Below are 23,189 nucleotides of genomic sequence, written 5' to 3'. Positions count from 1 at the left end.
TCCTTGGAATGAGTTCCAAGACATCATCCCCTTCAAATTGGTTCAACTCTTCTTGTATTGCAACACACCACTTATCATCTTGAAGAGCTTCTCCAATATTCTTGGGTTCTAGTTGAGAAAAATAAAATCCACAATCATACAAAAATTTCTTAAAGGCTTAATTACCTACTTAGTCCCCATGTTAGGAGGTAATTTTCTATTTAGTACCCGGTTTTAAAAATGTAGGCATTTGGTACCTATGTTTTGAAATTTGTATCAATTCAATCCTATCCAGTTAACGCCGTTATAATTGATGCGAGAAATTAAGGACGTTAATGAAGATGCATTCAAACATTTGATAGCTATTCCACCCAGACTATCATTAACGTCCTTAATTTCTCGCATCAATTATAACGCCGTTAACTGGATAGGATTGAATTGATACAAATTTCAAAACATAGGTACCAAATGCCTACATTTTTAAAACTGGGTACTGAACAGAAAATTACCTCCTAACATGGGGACTAAGTAGGTAATTAAGCCTTTCTTAAAGTACTTATAGTAGTTATCCCTTTTGAAATATCTCCTATGATATTATCCATAGACAATCAATGTAGTTCTAGGCAATTCTTAGGGACATCTTCAGGTTGAGAAGGAGGATTGTCAGTGATTTACATCTCTTCAACACATTTATGTTAAGTAATCTTCATTACTTGTAAGTGGTCTATTTGACTCAATAAGGTTCTCCTTATGGTTTATAATTTCATCAAAGACAACATGCACAAATTCTTCAATTAATAAGGTTCTCTTATTAAAAACTCTATATTCTTTGTTGGTAAGAGAACATCCCAAAAATATCGCTTCACCGATTTTAGAATCATATTTTTCTAAATTCTATTTTTCATTGTTTAAGACAAAACACTTGAAACAAAAAAATTTCAAATGAGATATATTGGATTTTCTTCCTTTAAAAAGTTGATAAGGAATAATTTTTAGAACGGGTCTAATGAGCATTCTATTTAATATGTAACAAGTAGTGCTCATAACATCAACCCAAAAATATTTAAGAATACAGGATTCATTCAATAAAGTTCTAGCAAGTTCTTCCAATGATCTATTTTCTCTCTACATCTCCATTTTTTTAAGAGTTCTAAATACAAATTTTTTTTGAGTGATGTGATGTTCTTCACAAAATTTTTCAAATAATTCATTTTGGAATTCTCCTCCATTATCACTTCTCAAAATTTTGATTTTTAAACCTTTTTCATTTTGGACTCTTTTCACAAATGTTTTAAAATGCCTTGAACACTTCACCTTACATAATTTAAAAAAAAATCCATGTATATCTTGAATAATCATAAAAAATTACATAAACAAAGTAATTGTCACTAAAACTTTTTATCTTTTTGAAGAACCAAATAAATCCAGATACAACAATTCTAAAGGTTTTGAAGTAAAAATAACATTTTTTGAATAGAAAGAAGACTTAACTTGCTTTACTTTTTGACATGTTGCACATAGTTTCCTTCTATCATCTAACATTTGTAATTTTAGAGAGTTTATTTAATAATGTTTGTATCATTCATTATTTTTATTATTAGAAAATCTATTATTTATATTTTTCTACGTTATCTGTCAGGCCTCGTTAAATGCACCCAAAAACCCCTGCTCAGACTCATTAAAAACGCACCCAAATCCTCTGCGAAAACGCCAGGTGTCAAGAATCGAAGTTTCGAAAATCAATTAGTGGATGGCAGGTGTCGATAGGAGAGCGTACGTCCGTTTGGACGTGGGGTAAACAAAAATGATTTTCTGAAAACCCTGCCCACTCTCCTCTGCATGCACCCTCTTTCCAAAATCTGATCTTTCATTTTCCTCCTTCTTCTCTCTAGAAAACCCTTCCTTCTCTCTACTGTAACTTACCTTTCTCTACTCCGATCACCGTTCAGGTACCGTGGAAGCATTCCCGGCGTCCCAAGCTTCATCTTGAACCGAACGAGTTTCAAGTTTGAGCTGGTAAGTCTTCTCCCCTTAGTGGTTTGTTCTTTTGTTACATGCAAACCACGTTTTGGTTTCATGCGAGGGTGTAGACTAAGTTATCCTGGTTTCTTGCTGTTTGGTTTAGTTTGGAAGAGTTAGGTGATCGTGAGGGTAGAAGTTGTAGTCGGACAAACCAAGAACCTACGTTTAGGACGTTCACAGAAGAGGTAAGGGGAGCTTATTAATTTAATTTATTGACTATATGATGCATGAATGTTCGCTGTTTTGATTTTTTATGATAAATGAAGGTGATATGTTATGATGCATGAAACGTATGAGATTTCTGTGATTTGGTGATATAAGATATGATTAATTGAATATGGTATGAATATAAATGTGTGAGACTATATGTTAAGAACTGAAATTTAATAATATTGATTATGATAAGAAATTTTCCTTACGAGTGTATACGTACGTTACTGAACGGTCCTCGACCGTTCGGTTTCCTAGTAAAATTGAATTGGTAGTGAATTCTTTCATTTGGGAAGGATTCTAGTTGAGGACGAACGTCCGCACTTCGGAGTACTGTGTATGAGCGTTCGACCAAACACAGTTGGGCATTACCGTTCGGTTATAGATCTAAGAATATAAGTAATTGTATATTTTGTTGTTCGTAAGCACTACTTCAATAGTATCTTACTATATTTATCAAAACGTTTATTATAAGTTTATTAGTGCTCGGTCTTACACCAAGCGCTCGTGCTGAGTAGTGCTTGGTCGTACACCAGGTACTTGTCCTATCACTTTAAGCTAAATTTCTTGATATGAGCGTTCGTTCAGGCCCTTTAGGGTTCGCTCACTGTAGTGTCCAGTATTAAACTCAAATAAACAAAGTATTCACAAACGTTTGGTTTCTTCATATGAGACAATTCTAAGTCTTATCTTTCGTGTCTTGAAATATTCCTATTCATTGATTTCATCCTAGAGTCTACGTCTTTGGTTTGTTCTCTTTACGTTCTGAGTGAATTATCAAGAGTCCGTTTATTTAAATTGACTCAACTTGAAATGGACGTTCGCCCCAATTTCCTTGGAATCTATTACTATACTCACTATCTTTTCTTATTATTCGATGTCAACCCTTGGTCTTAATCCATTCTCAAATTTGGAGATCTCTCAGTCTCGCTCTATGTGTTCGGCCCAGTTTTACATTCGGGTTGAACGTTCGTTATTTGTAATCCTTATGAATCTTTGAACGATGTGATTAAATGAGATATGTATTAGTGAGCGATGAAGAAAATGTGATATTGAAATGTTATGGTTTATGGACGAGCGTTCCGGGGAGGAATTACTCATGTATGAATATTGGAATTGGTAAAGTATGACTGTAGGCATGTTAATGCTGATTGTTCATCCTGATGTTTCGTGGGTACTCCTCCTCACATAGAGGAGGGTAGGTCATGTGTGGAAACGGTAGGAGGTCCCGTCCTTAGGGGTACTTTGGATGAATAGGACTAACCTCGGGTGGCAGCTGATGAGAGTATTCCAGTTACTACATCACCCGGGTGCACGAACGCTTGTAGCTACACAGAGTTCATACAGTCCGGACGGTCGGTCTAGTGATAGGCGTTGCAATGATACTTATGTTGAAATGTTCTTGTGTTGGATTGTTTAACGTATATGTTGAAGCATGAATTAAATTACATAAGCTTACCCTGTGTTTTCCTTGTGTTATCTGGTCTTGTACGTTCGTCTTGTCGTTGCAATGATCATCCGTGTGGATGTGAGCAGAAGGAGACGCGCTACTGGAAGAGGCGCTGGAAGAAGGAAATTTGGAGGAAGATAATCTCGTAGAAGTTGAAGTTAAGGCCGAACCGTAGAACGTTCGGTTAGTAGTATAGTTTAGTTAGTATAAGGTGTTGTTCGATCACCTTTTCTTTCGGTAGGAATGATCGTTCGGTAACCCCTTTTGTAAACCGTTCGGTCTAGTCTTGTCTATTTTGCGCAGTTAAGTTTATAGCTCTATGTAAGGTCGTTCGGCCAAAATCGTACGCTTGATTAGTATAAGACTGAACTGATATATTACCAATTGTAATTATTTCTAATGTATGGTTTATTACTGTATTTTTGGGGATGTTACATTATCTAATCAATAATTCATTTAAAATTGAATTTGATTTCTTAATTTTGATCAACTCAATTTATATTTATTGTTTAAAATAATTATATACAATATATTTTATTAAAAATATATATAAATAACTTCAGTACATTTTTATCATAAAAATAATTAAAATATTATTATTTAATTTTATAAAATAGAATACTTATATTAAATTTAATTGTATTTTTATAATTTTAAATTAATTTAATAAATCTACTATAATTTTTAAAATTTTACAGATACAAATACTAGTATTTTATACGTGATTGTCAGTTCAATTCTAAAATCACAACTGTTTGAGATTATCGTTATATAAACATTTACATTTATATATTATTTATAAATAATTTTTTTAAAAGGAAATGCTAGTTATATTTTCTTTTTATCAATACTCATAAAAATTACTTGTTAAGAAAGTGTTACTTAAATTTTTTTATATCATTTAATGATTTTAGACACGTGAGATTCCAATCTTAATAAATATAAATATATATATATATATATATATACGTATATATATATATATATACATATATATATATATATACATATATATATATATATATGTATATATATATATACATATATATATATATATATATATACGTATATATATATATATATATATATATATATATATGTATATATATATATATATATATATATATATGTATGTGTGTATATTTATGTCTGTAAATATTATTTAACGACTTCGACTTCAACCTGAACAATTTGTTCCGCAGACCCAAGCCTCCCTCACTGCCATGGATTCGTTGCGCGTCGCCACTACACCGCCACCTCTCCTCCGCCGACAAGCTCTCTACCAAATGGCACGCCACCCACTCGCGGCACGTCCTAGCCCCAGGCCCTTGATCGCCGCCACGCTTTCCAAGCCTCCGGAGGCCGCGCGTTCTTCCTCCTCCGCTGCCGCCGTCGTTGAGGATACCCAGCTAGTGGCTCCCCCGCGCCCCCGGGTCTCGCCAGATTCCCTCCAGTACCCACCGGGATACGTCGGTGCGGTTCCCCACCGGTCACGCTCCGACAGTGGTGGCGACGGCGTGATGAATGCGCTGAGTTATTTGACGAATATTATCACTTCGAAGGTCTACGATGTAGCAATTGAGTCCCCTCTGCAATTGGCGACAAAGCTTTCTGGGAAACTCGGGGTTAAGGTTTGGCTCAAGAGAGAGGATTTGCAACCCGTAAGTTCCCACCACCTTTGTTTCATCTGGTTGATATCAATTTTTGATTTTTATGTGCAATGGGTGTTTAAATGCTTCATTACCTGCCTAATATTGTTAAAAAAAGTTAGAGTTTTAACTTCCGAACTCCCCAGATATCATCTTTGTCTTTTATTAATCGTGAAGATATAACTTCTCAGTTATTTTGAAAATATCGTTACAATACTTTACTATACATGACAACATGTGTTGCCAGTTTTAAGGAAAGAATATTATTGTTAATAAAATATTTCAGTGATGTAATTGGCTATAATTTTTGCTTGAGATTGAAGGAACTGTGGTTCAGTCATAGTTTTTTTTTTTTACCCAAGTTTTTGGTTTTAACTTTTAGTAGTGAAGGGCTTAAGGCATTTCCTGGATTTTTAAACAAGTGGATCATTAAGATATGCTATATGGTTCAGTGAAAGATGAGTGGACAATGTACGAGCGTGTTTTTTTCTTTGTTTTTTATGGACAAATGTTAGTTGTTAGTATATTTTTTAGGGGGAGTTGAACTAGATTCGTGCGTGTTATTGAATAAGTATTTGAGATTGGGGTGTAGGTTTTCTCATTTAAGATTCGTGGAGCTTATAATATGATGGCAAAGCTTCCCAGGGAGTTGTTGGAAAAGGGAGTTATCTGTTCGTCTGCTGGGAATCATGCTCAAGGAGTTGCATTTTCTGCCAAGAGATTGAATTGCAGTGCGGTGATTGTTATGCCTGTTACCACCCCAGAAATCAAGGTGTGCTTTTGTTTATATATTTCCTTTTGCCTTCTTTCTTTTTTATTTGTGTCTTTGATTATATCCCAGGGAAGGAAAATTTGTTCAATTAAGTTATGCGCTTTTGTTTCTCGTAAATTTGCAGTGGAAATCTGTGGAGGCGCTGGGTGCTAAGGTTGTGCTTGTGGGGGATTCATACGATGAAGCACAAGCATATGCTAAGAAGAAGGCGGTAGAGGAGGGTAGGACTTTCGTACCACCTTTTGATCATCCCGATGTCATCATGGGTCAGGGAACAGTTGGAATGGAAATTGTGCGCCAAATGCAGGGTCCAGTGCATGCAATCTTTGTTCCTGTGGGAGGGGGTGGTCTCATTGCTGGTATTGCTGCTTATGTGAAGAGGGTTAATCCACAGGTTTACATGATCTTATGTTATTGGTTGTTGTGATTTTGTACGGCTTTCTTTATTAAGAGATGATTATTGATGGCTAGTATGAATTCTTAGGTGAAGATTATTGGGGTGGAGCCCTCTGATGCAAATGCAATGGCGTTGTCATTTCATCATGATCAAAGAGTGATTTTGGACCAGGTTGGAGGATTTGCAGATGGTGTGGCTGTTAAAGAGGTTGGTGAAGAAACTTTCCGAATATGCAAGGAGTTGGTAGACGGTGTTGTTCTTGTGAGCCGTGATTCAATTTGTGCGTCAATAAAGGTAACATTTTCTTTTGCTTGTGAAGTTTACATCCTAATCTCTGATGCATTATATATTTTCCAGATTTATACTTTTTACTTCATATATATATATGATATATATGCTTCTGTAGCATCTTTTGTGCATATTTTAGGAACTTTACTTTCTCTTGTCAAATGAAGTAAATCTATACTCACTACTCATGAAAAGAGTAGAGATCGTTTGCTCAAGCTAATTGTTCCAATGATTGATGAACCTGAGCCAACAAGTAATATCAAATTTAAATTTGTAGCGGGAGGACTATAGTGTATATAATATCTAGGGGAACTAGGATATGTTGACAAACTATTTCTAGTTTTTGTGTAGTTAAAGAATTACCAATTTTTTTTTTTATATTTGGGATGTATTTTTTTTCTGTATCTTGGTTGGGCTGGATGAAGGAGACTCGAGAGAATGTTGGTAGTAGTTGGAAAAACCTTTTACGGAATTAGTTAAAATTAGAAGCTTTAGTAGGGAGGCATGTGTTATATTTAGATGAACTTGCTACTAAATTCACCTGTACTTTTAGAGGTTGTTCTTTTGTGCGAGTTATATTGGTTTTGTTGAGAAGTGGACTCTAAGTCTAACTCAAGGTTTACACCTACTTATATATTATATAAATCTTAGTAGGATAGACTCTAACAATGACCCGTATTAAGAAAAGGACTTTAAGCCTAACTCAATTCAACAAAACCGACTTGTAAGGTGAAGTTTCCACCCACTTTTATATTATAAATTGACCTTATCTCTAGTCGATGTAGGACTTCCAATAGATCCAAATGTAGCTCTTCTATTTGTATCATCAGAATTAGGGACTTAATTTTACATAGCCCTCTGTCTTGTACATTTAATGAAAAACAGTGCATCTTTTGTATAAGTTGGACTTTTGGGATTTGACAAGGATCAAACTTATTGCAGGATATGTTTGAGGAGAAAAGGAACATATTGGAACCAGCAGGTGCACTTTCACTTGCTGGAGCTGAGGCATACTGCAGGTACAATGGGATCCGGGGTGAAAACATTGTAGTAATTACCAGTGGAGCAAACATGAATTTTGATAAACTTCGCGTTGTAACTGAGCTCGCCAATGTTGGTCGTAAACAAGAGGCTGTGCTGGCCACTGTTATGCCTGAGGAACCTGGCAGTTTCAAACAATTTTGTCAATTGGTATGTCTGCTCCTTTGGCAAACATTTCTTCTAGAAGTTTTCTTCACATTCTTATTTTCTATCTTGTCCGACAGGTGGGGCAGGTGAATATCACAGAATTCAAATACAGATACAACTCTGATAAAAAGGCGGTTGTCCTATACAGGTGAGATCATAATTCCCTGATTTTTTTCTCGTCATCCATTGTCAATCAATTTTTTATAGAGCAATATGTTCGCTGAATATTGACATCTCTCTATCCAAATTTATTAGTTTTCATTGACTATAAAATTCTCTAGGGAACTATCTGTTATCAACTTTTTATTATTATTGATATATATCTCTATTAACAACTAGTATTATTTTAAGATGACCCATAACATATAGTAAATGTGCAGCGTTGGGGTTCACACAGTCTCCGAACTAAGAGCAATGCAGGAGAGGATGGAATCTTCTCAACTCCAAACTTACAACCTCACAGAAAGTGACTTGGTGAAAGACCACTTGCGTTACCTGGTATGTTGGCCTCACAAATTTCCTTCATAATGAAAGTTATTGTATCACATCCCTTTTCTCAGCACTATTCCCAACCATCAAACAGTGTAGCATTATTATTGTTAGGTATATTGTATTTTCTGATGATCCCTGTCCAAATTAAGCTTAGATGTTGAAAATGAAGTAACACCACACAGCTAAGCCTCCCCAATTAATTTGTTTATCTCTCAAACAGTTGAATGACTGAATCTGTGTTTGTATTGTTTTGAACAAATTTCAGATGGGAGGCAGATCAGATGTTCAGAATGAGGTTCTTTGTCGTTTTACATTTCCTGAAAGACCCGGTGCCTTGATGAAATTTTTAGACTCCTTCAGTCCACGTTGGAATATTAGTTTATTCCATTACCGAGGGGAGGTGGGAAGTTATTTTATTTTCTATTCCTTTAGTCAAACACACAGCATCATGAAGTTATTATGAATGTTGAAAAAAAAAACTTAAAAGCAGTTCATTAGGTCAATTTGGTGTTGTTCTTTGATCTTAATTAGAGTTTCACTTTGGTAACCAACAGGGTGAGACTGGAGCAAATGTTCTAGTAGGAATACAGGTACCCAAAAGTGAGATGGATGAATTCCATGACCGTGCTCAGAGACTTGGATATGATTATCAAGTGGTGAACAATGATGGTGACTTCCAGCTTCTAATGCACTGATCATGGTTTTAAGCACTTGTCATTACTGTTCATTTTAGTGGACAACATGGCCATATTTAATGTTTCATCAATAACCTCTACAAGTTCAAAAGAAGTGGCTCTTCAGACATGTCATCGGTTGATTCGAGGAAGTAGCTCTTGTTACCTAGTGCGGTATCCTTATAATGTGTAGTTTTATTTTATGTTTATTTTGGAAAGCATTGGAGTCCTATATAATATTGTTGACTGATCTTTTTCTTATTTTTTCTGTAATATAAGCGTCTTCGAAAGTGTTGTCTGCTAAACTCAGCAGCCTGAATATGTTTGAAAAACTTGAACTTTTCGTCTTGCATTAATGGAACAACAATGATCACGGGTGCCAATGCTGACACCATGATATGGGGTTGGCCCTACTTTAATTAAATGCTATTTAATGTTGTGCATTAATCTTAGAACACCTTCAAAGGAAAGAACAATCCAAACATCATTCTATTTAGCACCTCAAATGCCGATAGCGCAGAGTTTAATCTTTGACCCAATATTCTTCCACTGAAACAATTTCAGATAACTTTTGTAAATAACTAATTAAACTAAGTAATATTTCAAGTCATTCATAAAAGTGAGGTTCCTTTTTCACTTAACATTTTACTGCTATCACATATATTATCATATTGAGTTCAACCAAATAGTTTGAGAATTTCCATAGCTCGAATTCAAACTTGTAGGAATTTTATTAACAAAATAGAACATGAGATTAAGTTTAAACAAATAATCAGAAATATAACATTGGCTAACAAAAGAGCCATGCCTAGAAATTACAACTCTGATAAACTCGATTTTCATCTAAAACACAACAGATTTCGTTCCAATTTGTTAAACAACAAACCTGCCATAATTACTAAATATAAACAGCATTTTTCTATCTTTGGTTATTAAATCTTTTTAAATATCCTTACCCTTACCTTCTCTCTCATTTGCCCCTCACATCTCTCAGGTATGTCACTCCCTCTTAGGATAACTCAGAAGCTTCGAAAACCTACCTCCCTTAGGGCTTGAAACTTTGCACACAAAAAATGTTTCCTTGCTGCTTGCCTAAATACACAGGCTTTTGCTTACTACACCCTCATCATTATGAACAGAAAAACACTGAAATATCATTTCTCAAACTGAATCTAATATTACTGTTAAGTTTATCGGAAGATTCTATAGATTCGACACTAGTGAAATATGAATTGAACAAGTTTAAATGAAAACAACATAACATCATTTTTAACCTAAAATAATTAAGACACTTGATGAAAGCTTGTTTAAGAAAACTCATGGCAAAAATTAAGAAGTAAAATGATGGTTTTAAAGATTAAGAAGGTGAATGACGAAATTATGGGTAGAGACTTCCTCCAACTACTATTCTAGATTTTCTTTTCTGGAAGGTTCCTCCAACACTCCTGAAAACACCAATCAAGAAGCATATTTTTTAATTCCGGTAACCAGAACTTCACCATTTTGAAAAACCACCACGAGGTTCACCACCCTTAGACCTTACTGACTTCTAAACATCACCACAAACTCCACCACCCCTTGCCGGAATAATTCTCTTCTAACTTCCATGAAAGACACCATTTCTGATCAAATAGAAGGAGCAAAATTGAAATTTAAAATCTTGTGGGAGTGCTGATAAAACTTGGAGAGGTGCGGGTAAAACTTGAGGGTGCAGGAAGTAATTTTCTAAAACTTAGACTGTGTTCATTTTAGAGAATAGATTTGGAAAGAGGAAGTGAATAAATTTGACAATATTTGACAGTTGATGGTTGTTTTTTATAAGGAATTTGGAAGAGAATGTGAATCAATTTAGAAGTAAAAATGACAAAAAAAAATTTAATTAATAGAAATTAAAGATTATTAAAATATCCTTAATAATATAAATAATAAATAATAATTATTAATATTATATAATTGTAAAAATTATTATAAAAAAAATTATTATAAACAGTGCATCTCCTTGAAACGGACAGACTCTTAAAGCCGGAGAGTTAGGCTGTAGCAGCCATATAGGATGCGAAAAAGGTTGTCGGACTCTCACCCTCTGCCTCACGGCTTAGTCAGAAAATGTAAGTGAAAAACAAAAGAGTACGTGGAAATATATATTTTTTAATAAATATGTTATTGATGTAAAATATTTACCTATTTCATCAATTATTTGTTTTTGTAAGAAAACTCCATTGCTAATAAAATTTATTTTCTCAATATTTCTTTTTCTTTCCCTTCCACAGTGTGTTAACATGCTATAAATGAATACAAATGTTAAAGAACAAAATATTATTTGAAACCCACCAAAACTGATTCCACGCTATATTAGGCGAAACCTAAGCAAAAATTTTCTGAAAATATAACATAATTTATTATATTTGATTTTTTTTCAGTTTTTATGATAATAATAATATTAATAATAATAATAATAATAATAAGTAAATAAGCATATTACTAAAACTAAAAGGATAAAGCAAATAACAATGTTAATCGTAACACTCCAAATATAATAGAGAAAATCTCTTTAGGTTATCACAAGATTAATATTAAAGCATACTAAAAGTTTAAACGGGACTAATTATAACTTGCACCATCTTCCGTAATAAATTCATAAAACATATATATTTTAAAATAAAATTTTTAAAATAATTAAATTGTAAGAACCTAGAAAAATGAAGTATTAGAGTAGATAGACGTATTAAAAAAATGAGACCGAATATTTTATTATAATATAACATTATAGTATAAATAGAACTTTCTAAAGCTTGGTTCATTATCTAAAATACTTTTATCTCTCTAAAATATTGTTCTCTTCTCTTTCTCTCACTTCTCTCTACTTTTTCTCACTCTCGGGGTATCTGTTCGACGATCAGGGAGTACCTAGACGATCATGGCGTCAAGGGCTACCATCTCTACCAATCAATTTCCTGTTTGCATGTATCTGGTTGTTTTCTCTTCAATTTCTAGCTCAATTTAGGTCCTAAAGTTGATTTCTTATCACCAATCGATGAGTTGTAGGTTTCTGTAGAGTTTTCTTGAGGCACAAGTTTCAAGTTGGGGTTTTCTAGAGTTGGGTAGTATTTCTCTAAGGTAAGGGAAGCTGGATTTTATCTCTGTTTATTTAACTACATTGTGCATGTGTGAAGAGTATGTTAGTTATATATAATGAGTTGAATTGTTGACTTTGATTTTAGAATGAATGTGCTTATTGTGGCTGTTGTAAGTGTGTGTGAAGAAACTATCAATATGAACTGATTTGGATGATGATTCTGATGTTATAGACTAGATGAAATGTTAAAATCTGTTATGAGATTGACTTATGAGAAATTTGAATGAAGTATACTGGTTTTAGGTAAGTTTTGAGGAAGTGGGGTAGTGAAATTGTAAATTGGGAGTTGTAGGTTGTATTGGTAAGTTATAATAGGTTAGATAGGTCAATTAGGACTTGTTTGAATCCTTAAGTGGTTGAAAGTAGTGTCAAAAGTGGTAGAATGGGATTTCAGTCTCTAAGTTGATGAAATTGATGATTTGGAGTAGAAATTGTGTATAAAATGCCTTAGATTAATGGTAGGAAGGTTTAAAATCAATTAGTCAAATCTAATTAGGTGTATAACATGAATTAGGATGGTTAGAAGTTGGGAAAAATAGTTAGAATTGGTAAAGGGTGTTGAGTTGCATAATTTTGCAGAATTTGGTGTTGCAGATTATGCAGACTCGTTGAGCGAATGGATTTGCATAGCGAGTCACCCTGGCGAGATGCTCTCTATCGGATGATCCGGATGGTGAATCAGGGCACTATGCGCTTGGTTGCGGTCTCAGACTACTGCCATTTTTATTCGAATAGCGAATAGGTGCACTCTACGAGTGTTTGGGGAGTCTGAGCCACTGCTTGGGGCTCTCGCATAGCAAATTGGGGCGATATGCGAGGGGTTAGGGTTTGATACAATTAAGAGTTTATTCGCACAACGAATTTAATCGCTGTGTGAATGGTTATGAGGGGTGGGTCTCTATCTGTGGATTCGCATAGTGAGTTGGGTCGCTGTGCGAGAAACCTCTGGATTCGCTTTGCGAATATGTGCGTTGTGCGAATGGTCCAAGTTTTAGTTCACCTTTTTCTTTCTGGTATTCACTAAACCTGAATGAATTGTAATGCATTGTAAAGCTTGTCTGATGTATAAAATATGGTATATGATTTAGTATGATTATGAGTCATGTTCCAAGTAAAAGTATGTGAATCAAAGTGATGAATGTAAGTATCAATGTAGACTCTCTTGGTGAGATTCAAGTTTTGTTTAGAATGAATGCAAGAGCTCAATCTTAGGGGTTATCCTGAAACTCCAATGGACTTTCGTTCTCATATAGAGAGGATTGATCCATGTCGTGAGGAGTAGCAGGAGGTTTTAGTCTTTGAGGCTTCCAGTATGCTCCAAGGTGTGGTACAAGCTAACATCGTAGGTGTGGTACAAGCTAACATCGTGAGTGTGGTAGGGTGAAACCCATTGACAATGACTTTGCAAAGTAGTAGAGGCCACCACGAGTGCAAAACCCACCATAGCTCAGTAATAATTCTAAGTCTGGACGGTCAAGTCTAGGTTATAACATGTTAGGACGTTTGAACTAGTTTATCTTGCTTGTTTAATATTGAATATGTTATATGTTGTGCAATTGTATGAATTCTTTTATATCTAGTTGACCCTTTTGTTTGTGATTGTGTTTTGTATATTTGGTGTTCTTCTTTTGCAATGTCACCTTGTAGGTGTGAGCAGAGGGAGAGGAGGTGCCTCTGGAGTAGGCTCTGGATGGCGAAGATGCAATTGCTTAGTGTCGTTAGAATGTTTATTTTGGTGTTAAATTTTGAAATACTCTCTTGTATATAAAGTTTTAAATTTTATGATTATTTTGGATGACTGTAAAGTTAATGTTTTATTTACTAGTCTATAATTGTTCTATTATATTATTTATGTGACTACTATAATATGGTTTAAGGCTATATTTTGGGATGTTACATAAATTATACTAATAATATACAAGAGTGACAACTCACTAGTATCACGAGACGAGTCATAATTTTTAGACATTTTTTCGATGATGAGTCATCTGACATGATATTTTTAACAAATTAAGGGTGGGTGATAATTGTTATTATCATTAATTTTTCTGAATTAAGGGTGGGTGATAATTGTTGTTATCATTAATTTTTCTTGTACATTTTTATCTTTGGAATTTTTATTATGTGTTTTTTAAATAATTAAGGTTTTATTAAATAATTAAGGTTTTATTAAATAATTTTGGAAATAAAAGTATTTGGTTTTTATTTATAAAATATTTTCTAGATAAATAGAAATCTTAAAATATTAAAGAAGATCTCTAGGATTAACATTAAGTTACAATTCATTCAAGTAAATTTTTCAGATCCATTTAGTTTTGTCCAATTCTCCGAACGAGCTACGGTCAAGTAGTCTCATGACTCTATTTCGTCCTGCGAGTATGTGTTGCGAGACTTATTAAATAGGTTTAATACATTATTTGGTCCCTACTTTTGGGGGTTTGGTTCAAACTGATCCTACTTTTTGAAAAAGTTCAGTAAGGTCCCATATTTCGTTTAAAAATGTTCAATAAGGTCCTTTTCTCTGACGTCGTTAAAATCATAACGGTGCAGATGTCATCGTGGTCAAACCTGAGTGAACTATTTTGTTTAATGATTACGTGCCACTAGATTGGTTAAACCATTCACTTGTACTTTACAAGTTTTGGACCTTGACCATCCTGATTCATCTGAAGTTGGTACTGGTATTATTAAAGCTCTTGAATTGGTAACCGGCATGTCCATTTAGTTGAATCTAGTAAGGGTGATATTTCTGCAAAACCTTCTGTTCTAAGTCAACCTAGAAGAACTAATAATATTGGTGAGATCTCTCAGTCCATGGAAACGACCTCACAAGCCAATCCCGATTCCCTTCAAGTTGACCATGTCAGATCTTATGCAGTTCGTTCCTATGGTGATGGTTCAGAAGTTGTTACTGATGACATGGAACATGATCAAGATCTTGATGGAAGTTTTTCTCCTGGTAATGAGGATGATTACATGCATGAGAATTTCGAGGATGCAAGAGATCTTGAAAATGGAATGGAAAATGTGGGTCTACAGTTTGAAATTCAACCTCGTGGCCAAGAAAACCTTGATGAAGATGATGATGATATGTTTGGTGATAAAGGTGAGGATGTGGATGAAAACGAGGAGGATGACGAGGAACACAATGATTTGGAAGAAGTCCATCATTTGCCACTTCCTGACACAGATCAAGATGAACATGAGATTGACGATGAAGATTTTGATGATGAAGTGATGGAGGAAGAGGATAAGGATGATGAGGAAGATGAAGATGGTGTTATACTGCGACTTGAGGAGGGAATTAATGGAATTAATGTTTTTGACCATATTGACGTTTTTGGCAGAGATAATAGTTTTGAAAATGAGGCGTTTCATGCGATTGCACTTGAAGTTTTCGGATCTAAACGTCCTGTACAAACAACATCTATTTATAGTCTTTTGGGCAGAACTGGTGATACTACGTTGCCTTCTCGTCATCCACTATTGCTTGAACCTTCTTCTTTTCCCCCACTTACTGGGATCTCAGGCTAGTTTCTCTGAGTTTTCTTGTTATTGATAATCTATTTCAACAATGGTTTTTTCTTAGCTTATTAGTTATTTCAAGACTTGATATTTTTAATGACATTTGGGATTTTTGGTATCTTGTTTAAATATTTCAGATAGTTCACTGGAGAACAACTCAGTGGGTTTGGATAATATATTTCGATCCTTGAGAAGTGGACGCCAAGCACAACATTTGCACTTGTGGACTGATAATTACCAAAACAGTGATGGGACAAGTGTTGTTGTTGTTCCTTTTTCTCGAAGAACTGTAACTATTAATGATGGGAGTTTCGTTTTGCCTTTACTTCTTCTCTGCCAACATCAAAACTAGACCGATAAAAAAGGAACCATCTTGCACATTGTTTCTATGATTGTGCAAATTAGGGTTTCAACTATCAAATGAGATATATTAAAAAGACGAAAAATTTAAAGTTGCCCGTTGAAAAACTCACAACGTTCAGCAATAGAGACAAAAAAATACAGCCATACTTCAAAAGGGTTTTTCTATTCTATACTAATGGTGCTCAGATCTATTAATTTTTAATTACAAATTGATATGAAAACGAATGACAAAGCAAACAGGGAAAAGTGTAGATCTGAGCGTGTGACATTACAGAACCCATGGAAGGAAGGTAAATTCTACCCACAATAACAAGAAAAGATTCAAGGATCTGTAGTTTAGTATTGAACATAGATGAAAAAAATATCATAGGATTGATAAATGCTTAATAGATAGAAGCAGAAGATTCCAATAAAGAGAAAGGACAGAGTCTACAATGGTGAAATGACTAATAATCATAATAATACTGGTAAAAGGGGTCAGTTATTTGCTTCTTCATCACTTCACAGTGCCACATAATTATCAAACAAAAAAGTTCATTCAGGTTTGACCACGGTGACATCTGCACCGTTATGATTTTAACGGCATTAGAAAAAATGACCTTATTGAACATTTTTAAACGAAATATGGGACCTTACTGAACTTTTTCAAAAAGTAGGATCAGTTTGAACTAAACCCCCAAAAGTAGGGACCAAATGATGTATTAAACCTATTAAATATATGGGTCATTGATTGAAAATGTATCTTTTTGGGGAGTAGGGAACTAACCCTAAGGGAGAAGCGACATAGGCACATTCAAGAGGCTAGACACACTCATCATCTTCTTTATTGTCATCATCTAACCTTTTTCTAGTGCTCAAAATGTCTAAGAACCCTTATTAATTGGGATTGGATGTAATTTACCTTTACTCTTTGTGATTTCTATTATTTAATATATTTCTTTTCCATTATTCTTGTATTATGGTCTTGCTATTAATTGCATGATTATTGATTGCTTATCTGATGGTATCTGCTTATTCGAAAATAATTTAGATCCTTGATTAGGATAGAACAAATTTTGCTTTTAGACATATAGTTTTATCAATTAGTCATTTTAAACCACTGAATTTTATGCAAACTTTTGGTAAAAATATCTAAAGGATTGGAGTTGACTTGTCTATAAGGAATTAGGATTTGTTAGCTTGTGGTGTAAATGTTAGAGTAAAAATTGGAAATATATTGTTTAGTGTTTTTTTCACATTGAATTGGAACATGGAATCCAACATCGATGAAGTCTTAAATTTAATTCTTTTCTAGAATTTCAAATTATCTTATTAAAATTCATTTCTTTCATTATTTCAAAGTGTTTTAGCCTCAATTAGTAAATAATTATAATTTCACTAAACAAAATTTTTTTCTTGGAAAAATTATATCTAGATTTCTATTTTATTACTTGTACTTTGTTACTTGTACAATTTGGTACAATTATCAATGTTGTAACATTGGGTCAAGATAAAACAGGCTGAACTAGCCTGTTTTGCCATCACTAGCAATATAAAAAATATATTTACATATTTAACCTAAACACTTATTTCTACTTAAGCAGCCTTTATCCTCTACTGATGTGAAAATACACAATCATCAGAAGTGGATACCACAATACACAATGTAAGCTAGGGTAAATTATTAATAAACTACTTTTTATAGAAATATAATTTATAACATTCATACCACATCATTCTCAACTCAAGCATCAGAAATAATATGAACATGTCACACGCAGATAACCTTAATGGCCTAAGCCCTCATGGCATAACTTGACACAATACATAAAATTCTAATTTCAAAAATTTAGTATATTGAATTGATTCGGGAACCTTGCACTTGTCATCGTTCGATACCTGCTAACACCGTGAACTATAGTTATACTCAAAGAAATGTGAAACTTTGTTCTTCATCACACAAGTATGACAGGATAAATCTGTACATTAATTTTGTATGGTTCTGCCTTCCCCCATATCTAGATGAAAAGACCTCCTTCAACTCCCATAACTAAGTCTTTTCCTCTATTTAAGTCCATTACAAGTAGAGTCAGGATCAGTCCCTTCCAAAATCTCAATTCAATACACCTACTGATATGCTAGGAATATAAACATATAAACATATTAAATCACTTGTACAACTAATATAAACATATTAAAGCATTAATCAAAGCTAAGAATCCAAGAATTTTCGTCTAGCTCCCCTAGAATTTCTCTTAATGTAAACCAAACAGGGGGCCTCTAGAAGATATGTGCCTAATGCAACTAAGGTGGTGCTCATCACCCTTCTGATGCCTAACAAAATCTAAATTATGTCCAACACCTGACTCCCTGGAGCTCATTTGAAGTTAGATTCCAAGTTGCACCTAGTGGTCACCAAGTGGCACCCAATGCTAACAAAACAATAAGCTCATTGTCTAATTGAGATAATGGGCATTGTTTGGTTGGCTTCAAACAACGATGTAGGGGTGCCTAATGCTGCATTACAAAAGTTGAGTTTCTTTGTTATCAATTTGACTCTCTTTGAGCTATTTACTACTTATTATGTTTCATTTGAATACAATATAACTCTATTTCAACTCAATAAGCACCACTTTGATCAATTTGATATCTCACGAAGAAACTCTCATCAATATCCATTCAATACATGAGTAGTTCAACTACATATTTTTAACTTCTAATCTAACATTCAAATTGTCTATCCAATATGCCTAAGTGTCGCTAATCTCTAGTCATTTGTAACTCAAAGACTATAACAGACCACCTCAAGCAATCAGATACCCAATTAGATATATTAGATTAACACACATACAAACATATGATTAAATAAATAAATTTCATTATACCAATCACAATTTCACAACCAGTCATCATATCAAACAAACATTTAATAGTACTATTTAAATTTAATCTAACTTCCCTTACTTAGATTCATGCTCCTAGAGTTCTCAAAGTACTCCTCCAATAACTCAACCTCAGAGATTATTCTATATACACATAATCAATGATATGAACACACCACTAACACCAGACACATAGTGAGAGTCACTTTGAATATAATGGAGAGACATGCAACAAGTATATATCCACATGCAAAGAGTACACAAAATTGACTTTATAAAAAAAGTAAAAAAGAACTTATTCTATTCACAAAAATCTGATTAGATAGAGTAGTAGAATTCTTTGGTGTGAGTCTAACAACAACCTCTGGTCAAGAAACAAATGAAGAATGACTCATAAATCTTAGAGAAATGTTAAAGGAGGGCTTAAAAAGGTTTTTAGAGATGATAAAACTTTATAAAATGAAACTTGATTAATAAAAAAATTATTTATACTTAAAATTTTTATTATTAAATAATTGATTTTTTTTAATATATTATCACTCTAAAACTATTTTATAGATCTTTACATTAATAAATAATCATAATAATAATAATAATAATTATTGTTTTCAATGTAAAATAATTTTAAAAATACTTCTCATTTATTTTTCTTCTTTCTTCTTTTTTTTTTCTCTTATCTACTCCTTATTTTTTTTCTTTATTTCTTTTTTTTCATTAAATATTTAAAGGAGTAGATGTTTATCTAAAATTTGCCAACAAACTTATGGTCTTACTGATCTTTTAGACCGGATGAACAATATTGTAAAAATAAAAACTTAATAACATTCTTATGTATTATTATTCTTTAATTATTAATTTATTTTAGCTTATAAAATCAAACTTGGACTCAAAAGTTTCCTATATTCTTTAAGGAAGATGCAAGAGTTTATGTATGATAAAACAAAATAAAAACTTAATAGAATGCATAACATAATAATAACAACTTTTTGGTTTAGCTAATAACAAACATTATATAAATAGAATTAATTTATTTTGTAATTTATTTGTTATTCTCTCTTAATTAGTTTATAAAACAAAAATAACAATGCTTAAATTTGAAGAAATGAATGTTTATCACTTTAGTCTAAATTTGACCTACTTAAGAGACAACTTCCAAACATTATTTATATCCATAATATTATTGATAATGTTGTCCAAAATAAAACTACTTATAACAATTTCAGTATTATTAAGAAAATAGACAAAAATTTTAGTATGGGTAAAAATAATCCAAAGTGTTGATTACCAAAAGCAAAGGCCTAAGCTTGAAGAAAATTCACCATTGAAGGAAACCTATGCTATTGAACACATTCAGAAGGTATAAAGCCTATAAAAATAAAGCATCACTCTGTTTTAGAAAAAAAAAAATTATATCAGAACATATTTCTTTAGTCTCTTTTTAGGTTCTTTGTACTTTCAATAAAACTCTCTAAAGAGACATAAAAGACGCATAACAACTCCAAAACATATTTTATATGCATTTAAAATATTATACGCGTAACAAAACATTAACATTGGTACATTTTGGAGATAAAACTCCATACAACTTAAAATTTAAATATGCTTCTTAAACGAGATGATCGCAGATCGTGTTTACACGCGAGACACTGGACGATCATCTATCAATCATATGCTGAACAGTTTAATTATCATTAACAATAATTAATTTAAAGTAAGGAATGATTACCAATAATTAAATTCAGAATGAACAGTGATCAAGACAAAATTTTTGAGACACGCACTAAGATATAAATTACACGATAATGAATTATAATAAATTTAGATCACGATTAAGTATTAAGAGAAGACGTAATTATTAAATTTAATTCATGTTTTTTGCGTTTATCATTTAATATTCACGCAGTTGAAATAAAAAGTAATAACCCATGATCTCCACTAATTTAGATATTTTATGCTTCCACTACTTTTTATTGTTTTTATTTGTTTTTATTTTGACAGTTAGATTTACTAATAAATAGTTAACATTTATTTAAATGAACTCTCATATTAGTTTTAACGAAGGTTATCCAAACTCAGTTACAAAAACAAATAAAGTACCAGCTTACCTCCTTCATTTTATTTTTCCTTCCTTGTTGTAGGATGGAGAATAATTAAACAGGTTGGAGAAATTGATTGCATAACATTTATTAAATATTCACAAAATATAAAAAAGAGTTTTACATCATAAAGTCATATAAATTATTATTTAATATATCACATTCATGGTGGAAAGCAACGACAGTCAATAGCTTCTCTGATCTCTTTCGGGTCTATTCAATGCACGCTTCGTAATTCTTTTATTGGGTTTCAAAATAACACGTCAAGAGTAAATGCACGCATAAAAGACACATGAGAACAAAAGAGCTAAAAAGAAAAGTTAATTTATATAATATTTTTAATTATTTAATTTTGAAACAAGTTTACCATTATTTTATAAACATAAATTAATATTTTAAAGTATACTTTTAAAAATATTTTAGTCTTTTACTTTCAAATATTATAGGAATTTATTGGATAAGTTAACTTGACATCTTAAAACTACAACTATTTAGTGGTTATTGCATTCAAAATTTAGGAAGGGAAAAAGTAAACCGAGGGAGAAGAGAAAAGAAAAAAAACTTGAATATTATTGAAAAGAAGTAAAAAAAAGGTATTATCTGGTTCTATGTGAACTTATATAGAAAAAAAGGAAAAACAGGAAAAACAGAAATGGGAAAACGAGAGTAACAACTATGAATGATCTATCTGGTATGTAGTCAAATTGTGCTGCCTAGCAGTGTTGTCGAGCTATACTACCTAGTTGTATTGGGTTGTACCAAACTTATCAACTACCCTCAAGTTGGGCATATATTATGCTTGCCTAGCTTGGAAAGAAGACCATGAAAAGTGGTATGGTGAAAATGTTTAGTAAAGATGTCAACAATTTGAAGGGTGGTTTATATGGGAAGTAATTTGAGAAAGTTATTGAAAACTTTATCACGTATAATGTGACAATCTATCTCAATATGTGCTTAATATGTTCATGGAATATCGAATTTGAGGCTATTTGAACTGTTGATTGCTTTTCATAGTAAAGAAGAGCAGGAATTTGAAGAGAAACTCATAAATCTTAAAGAAGAAAGGGTCAACCAATGAAACTTGCAAGTGGTGGTTGCAAGGGTTCGATGTTCTACCTCATACGGACTTCAAGAAACAGTTTGTTGCTTCTTTTAATCTCCAGGAGATAAGAAAGTCACCCAAAAAGATAGAAGACCTGTGATATATTTGCGAGTGTTAAGGCACATTGCCTAGTCAGAGTCATTGAAAGCTTTAAGCTGAAGAGCTGACTTACTGTGAAAGGAAATGCCAAAGCCAGAATAACCTTTTAGATAACCTAAGATTAGGTGTGTCGCATGTTGATGAGAGGTCATTGGAATTGAGAGAAAATGACTGAGATAGTGAATGGGGAAGGTGATGTCGGGACGGGTAGTAGTGAGATAACTTAATTTCTCGATGAGCCGACGATATGAAACAAAGGCAATATCATTAAGAGGTTGATTAGTTCGATATGAGGATGGTTTTGGAACCATAGGAGTATTAACAGGAGCATCATTGAGCATGTTAGTGTCATGAAGCAAGTCTAGAACATACTTTCTATGACTTAAGTGAATACCATTTGAGTTTCGAGCAACTTCAAAGCCAAGGAAGTACATCAAGTCGCCCATATTCTTGATGTGGTGAAATGTAGCCAAGTAGTGATACATTGAATTTCCTCAATGTTGTTGCCCATAACAACGACATCATCAACCTCTAGTAAAAAATGGGGCTACTAACGCGGCCATTATGCTTCGGTTGGTTAGAAACCGAAGCATAAAATGGGGCGGTGGCATTTTTGATATTATTGGGAAGTATATGCCTTAGTTCTATCTTAATCGAAGCCATCAAGCACCTACAACCTCGGTTACAAGGGCAACTGAGGCCATAAAGCCCGCGAAAGTTGCCAAGAAAAGACTTTTCAGCTGACAAATATCTCTATGCAGGGTTTTTGTTCTTGGTTCTCCTCTGAACTGAGGCCAAAACCCCTTTGCTCCACTAACATTCCCGCTCTGTACTTTGACGTTTGAACTGACAGACTTTTTGAAAGGGGGCTATGGCCTCGGTTCCC

The 23,189-nt window shown here is 33.2% G+C and overlaps 1 protein-coding gene across 1 annotated transcript; it reads left to right on the top strand.

Annotated features, from left to right (window-relative positions):
* Positions 1 to 4,821: 4,821 nt before the first annotated feature.
* LOC124831818 (threonine dehydratase biosynthetic, chloroplastic) lies at positions 4,822 to 9,545 on the top strand. Its single transcript, XM_047305904.2, has 9 exons — positions 4,822 to 5,322; positions 5,903 to 6,082; positions 6,207 to 6,476; positions 6,567 to 6,773; positions 7,710 to 7,958; positions 8,033 to 8,103; positions 8,336 to 8,453; positions 8,713 to 8,847; positions 9,002 to 9,545. The coding sequence occupies exons 1-9, from the start codon at positions 4,885 to 4,887 to the stop codon at positions 9,140 to 9,142; spliced, it is 1,809 nt and encodes a 602-aa protein (XP_047161860.2). The 5' UTR covers positions 4,822 to 4,884; the 3' UTR covers positions 9,143 to 9,545.
* Positions 9,546 to 23,189: the final 13,644 nt, after the last annotated feature.

This window comes from Vigna umbellata, chromosome 8, assembly GCF_029865625.1.
Source record: "Vigna umbellata cultivar VRB3 chromosome 8, Vumbellata_1.0, whole genome shotgun sequence".
In the NCBI taxonomy this organism is placed as follows: Eukaryota; Viridiplantae; Streptophyta; class Magnoliopsida; order Fabales; family Fabaceae; genus Vigna; species Vigna umbellata.
The sequence above is the reverse complement of the archived record's forward strand: the minus strand, read 5'-3'. Positions and strand labels throughout refer to the sequence as shown.

Coding starts and splice junctions, on each gene's coding strand:
- LOC124831818 (XM_047305904.2), top strand. CDS start 4,885: ATGGATTCGTTGCGCGTCGCCACTACACCGCCACCTCTCCTCCGCCGA. Junction 6,083..6,206: donor TTACCACCCCAGAAATCAAG/GTGTGCTTTTGT, acceptor GTAAATTTGCAG/TGGAAATCTGTGGAGGCGCT. Junction 6,477..6,566: donor TGAAGAGGGTTAATCCACAG/GTTTACATGATC, acceptor ATGAATTCTTAG/GTGAAGATTATTGGGGTGGA.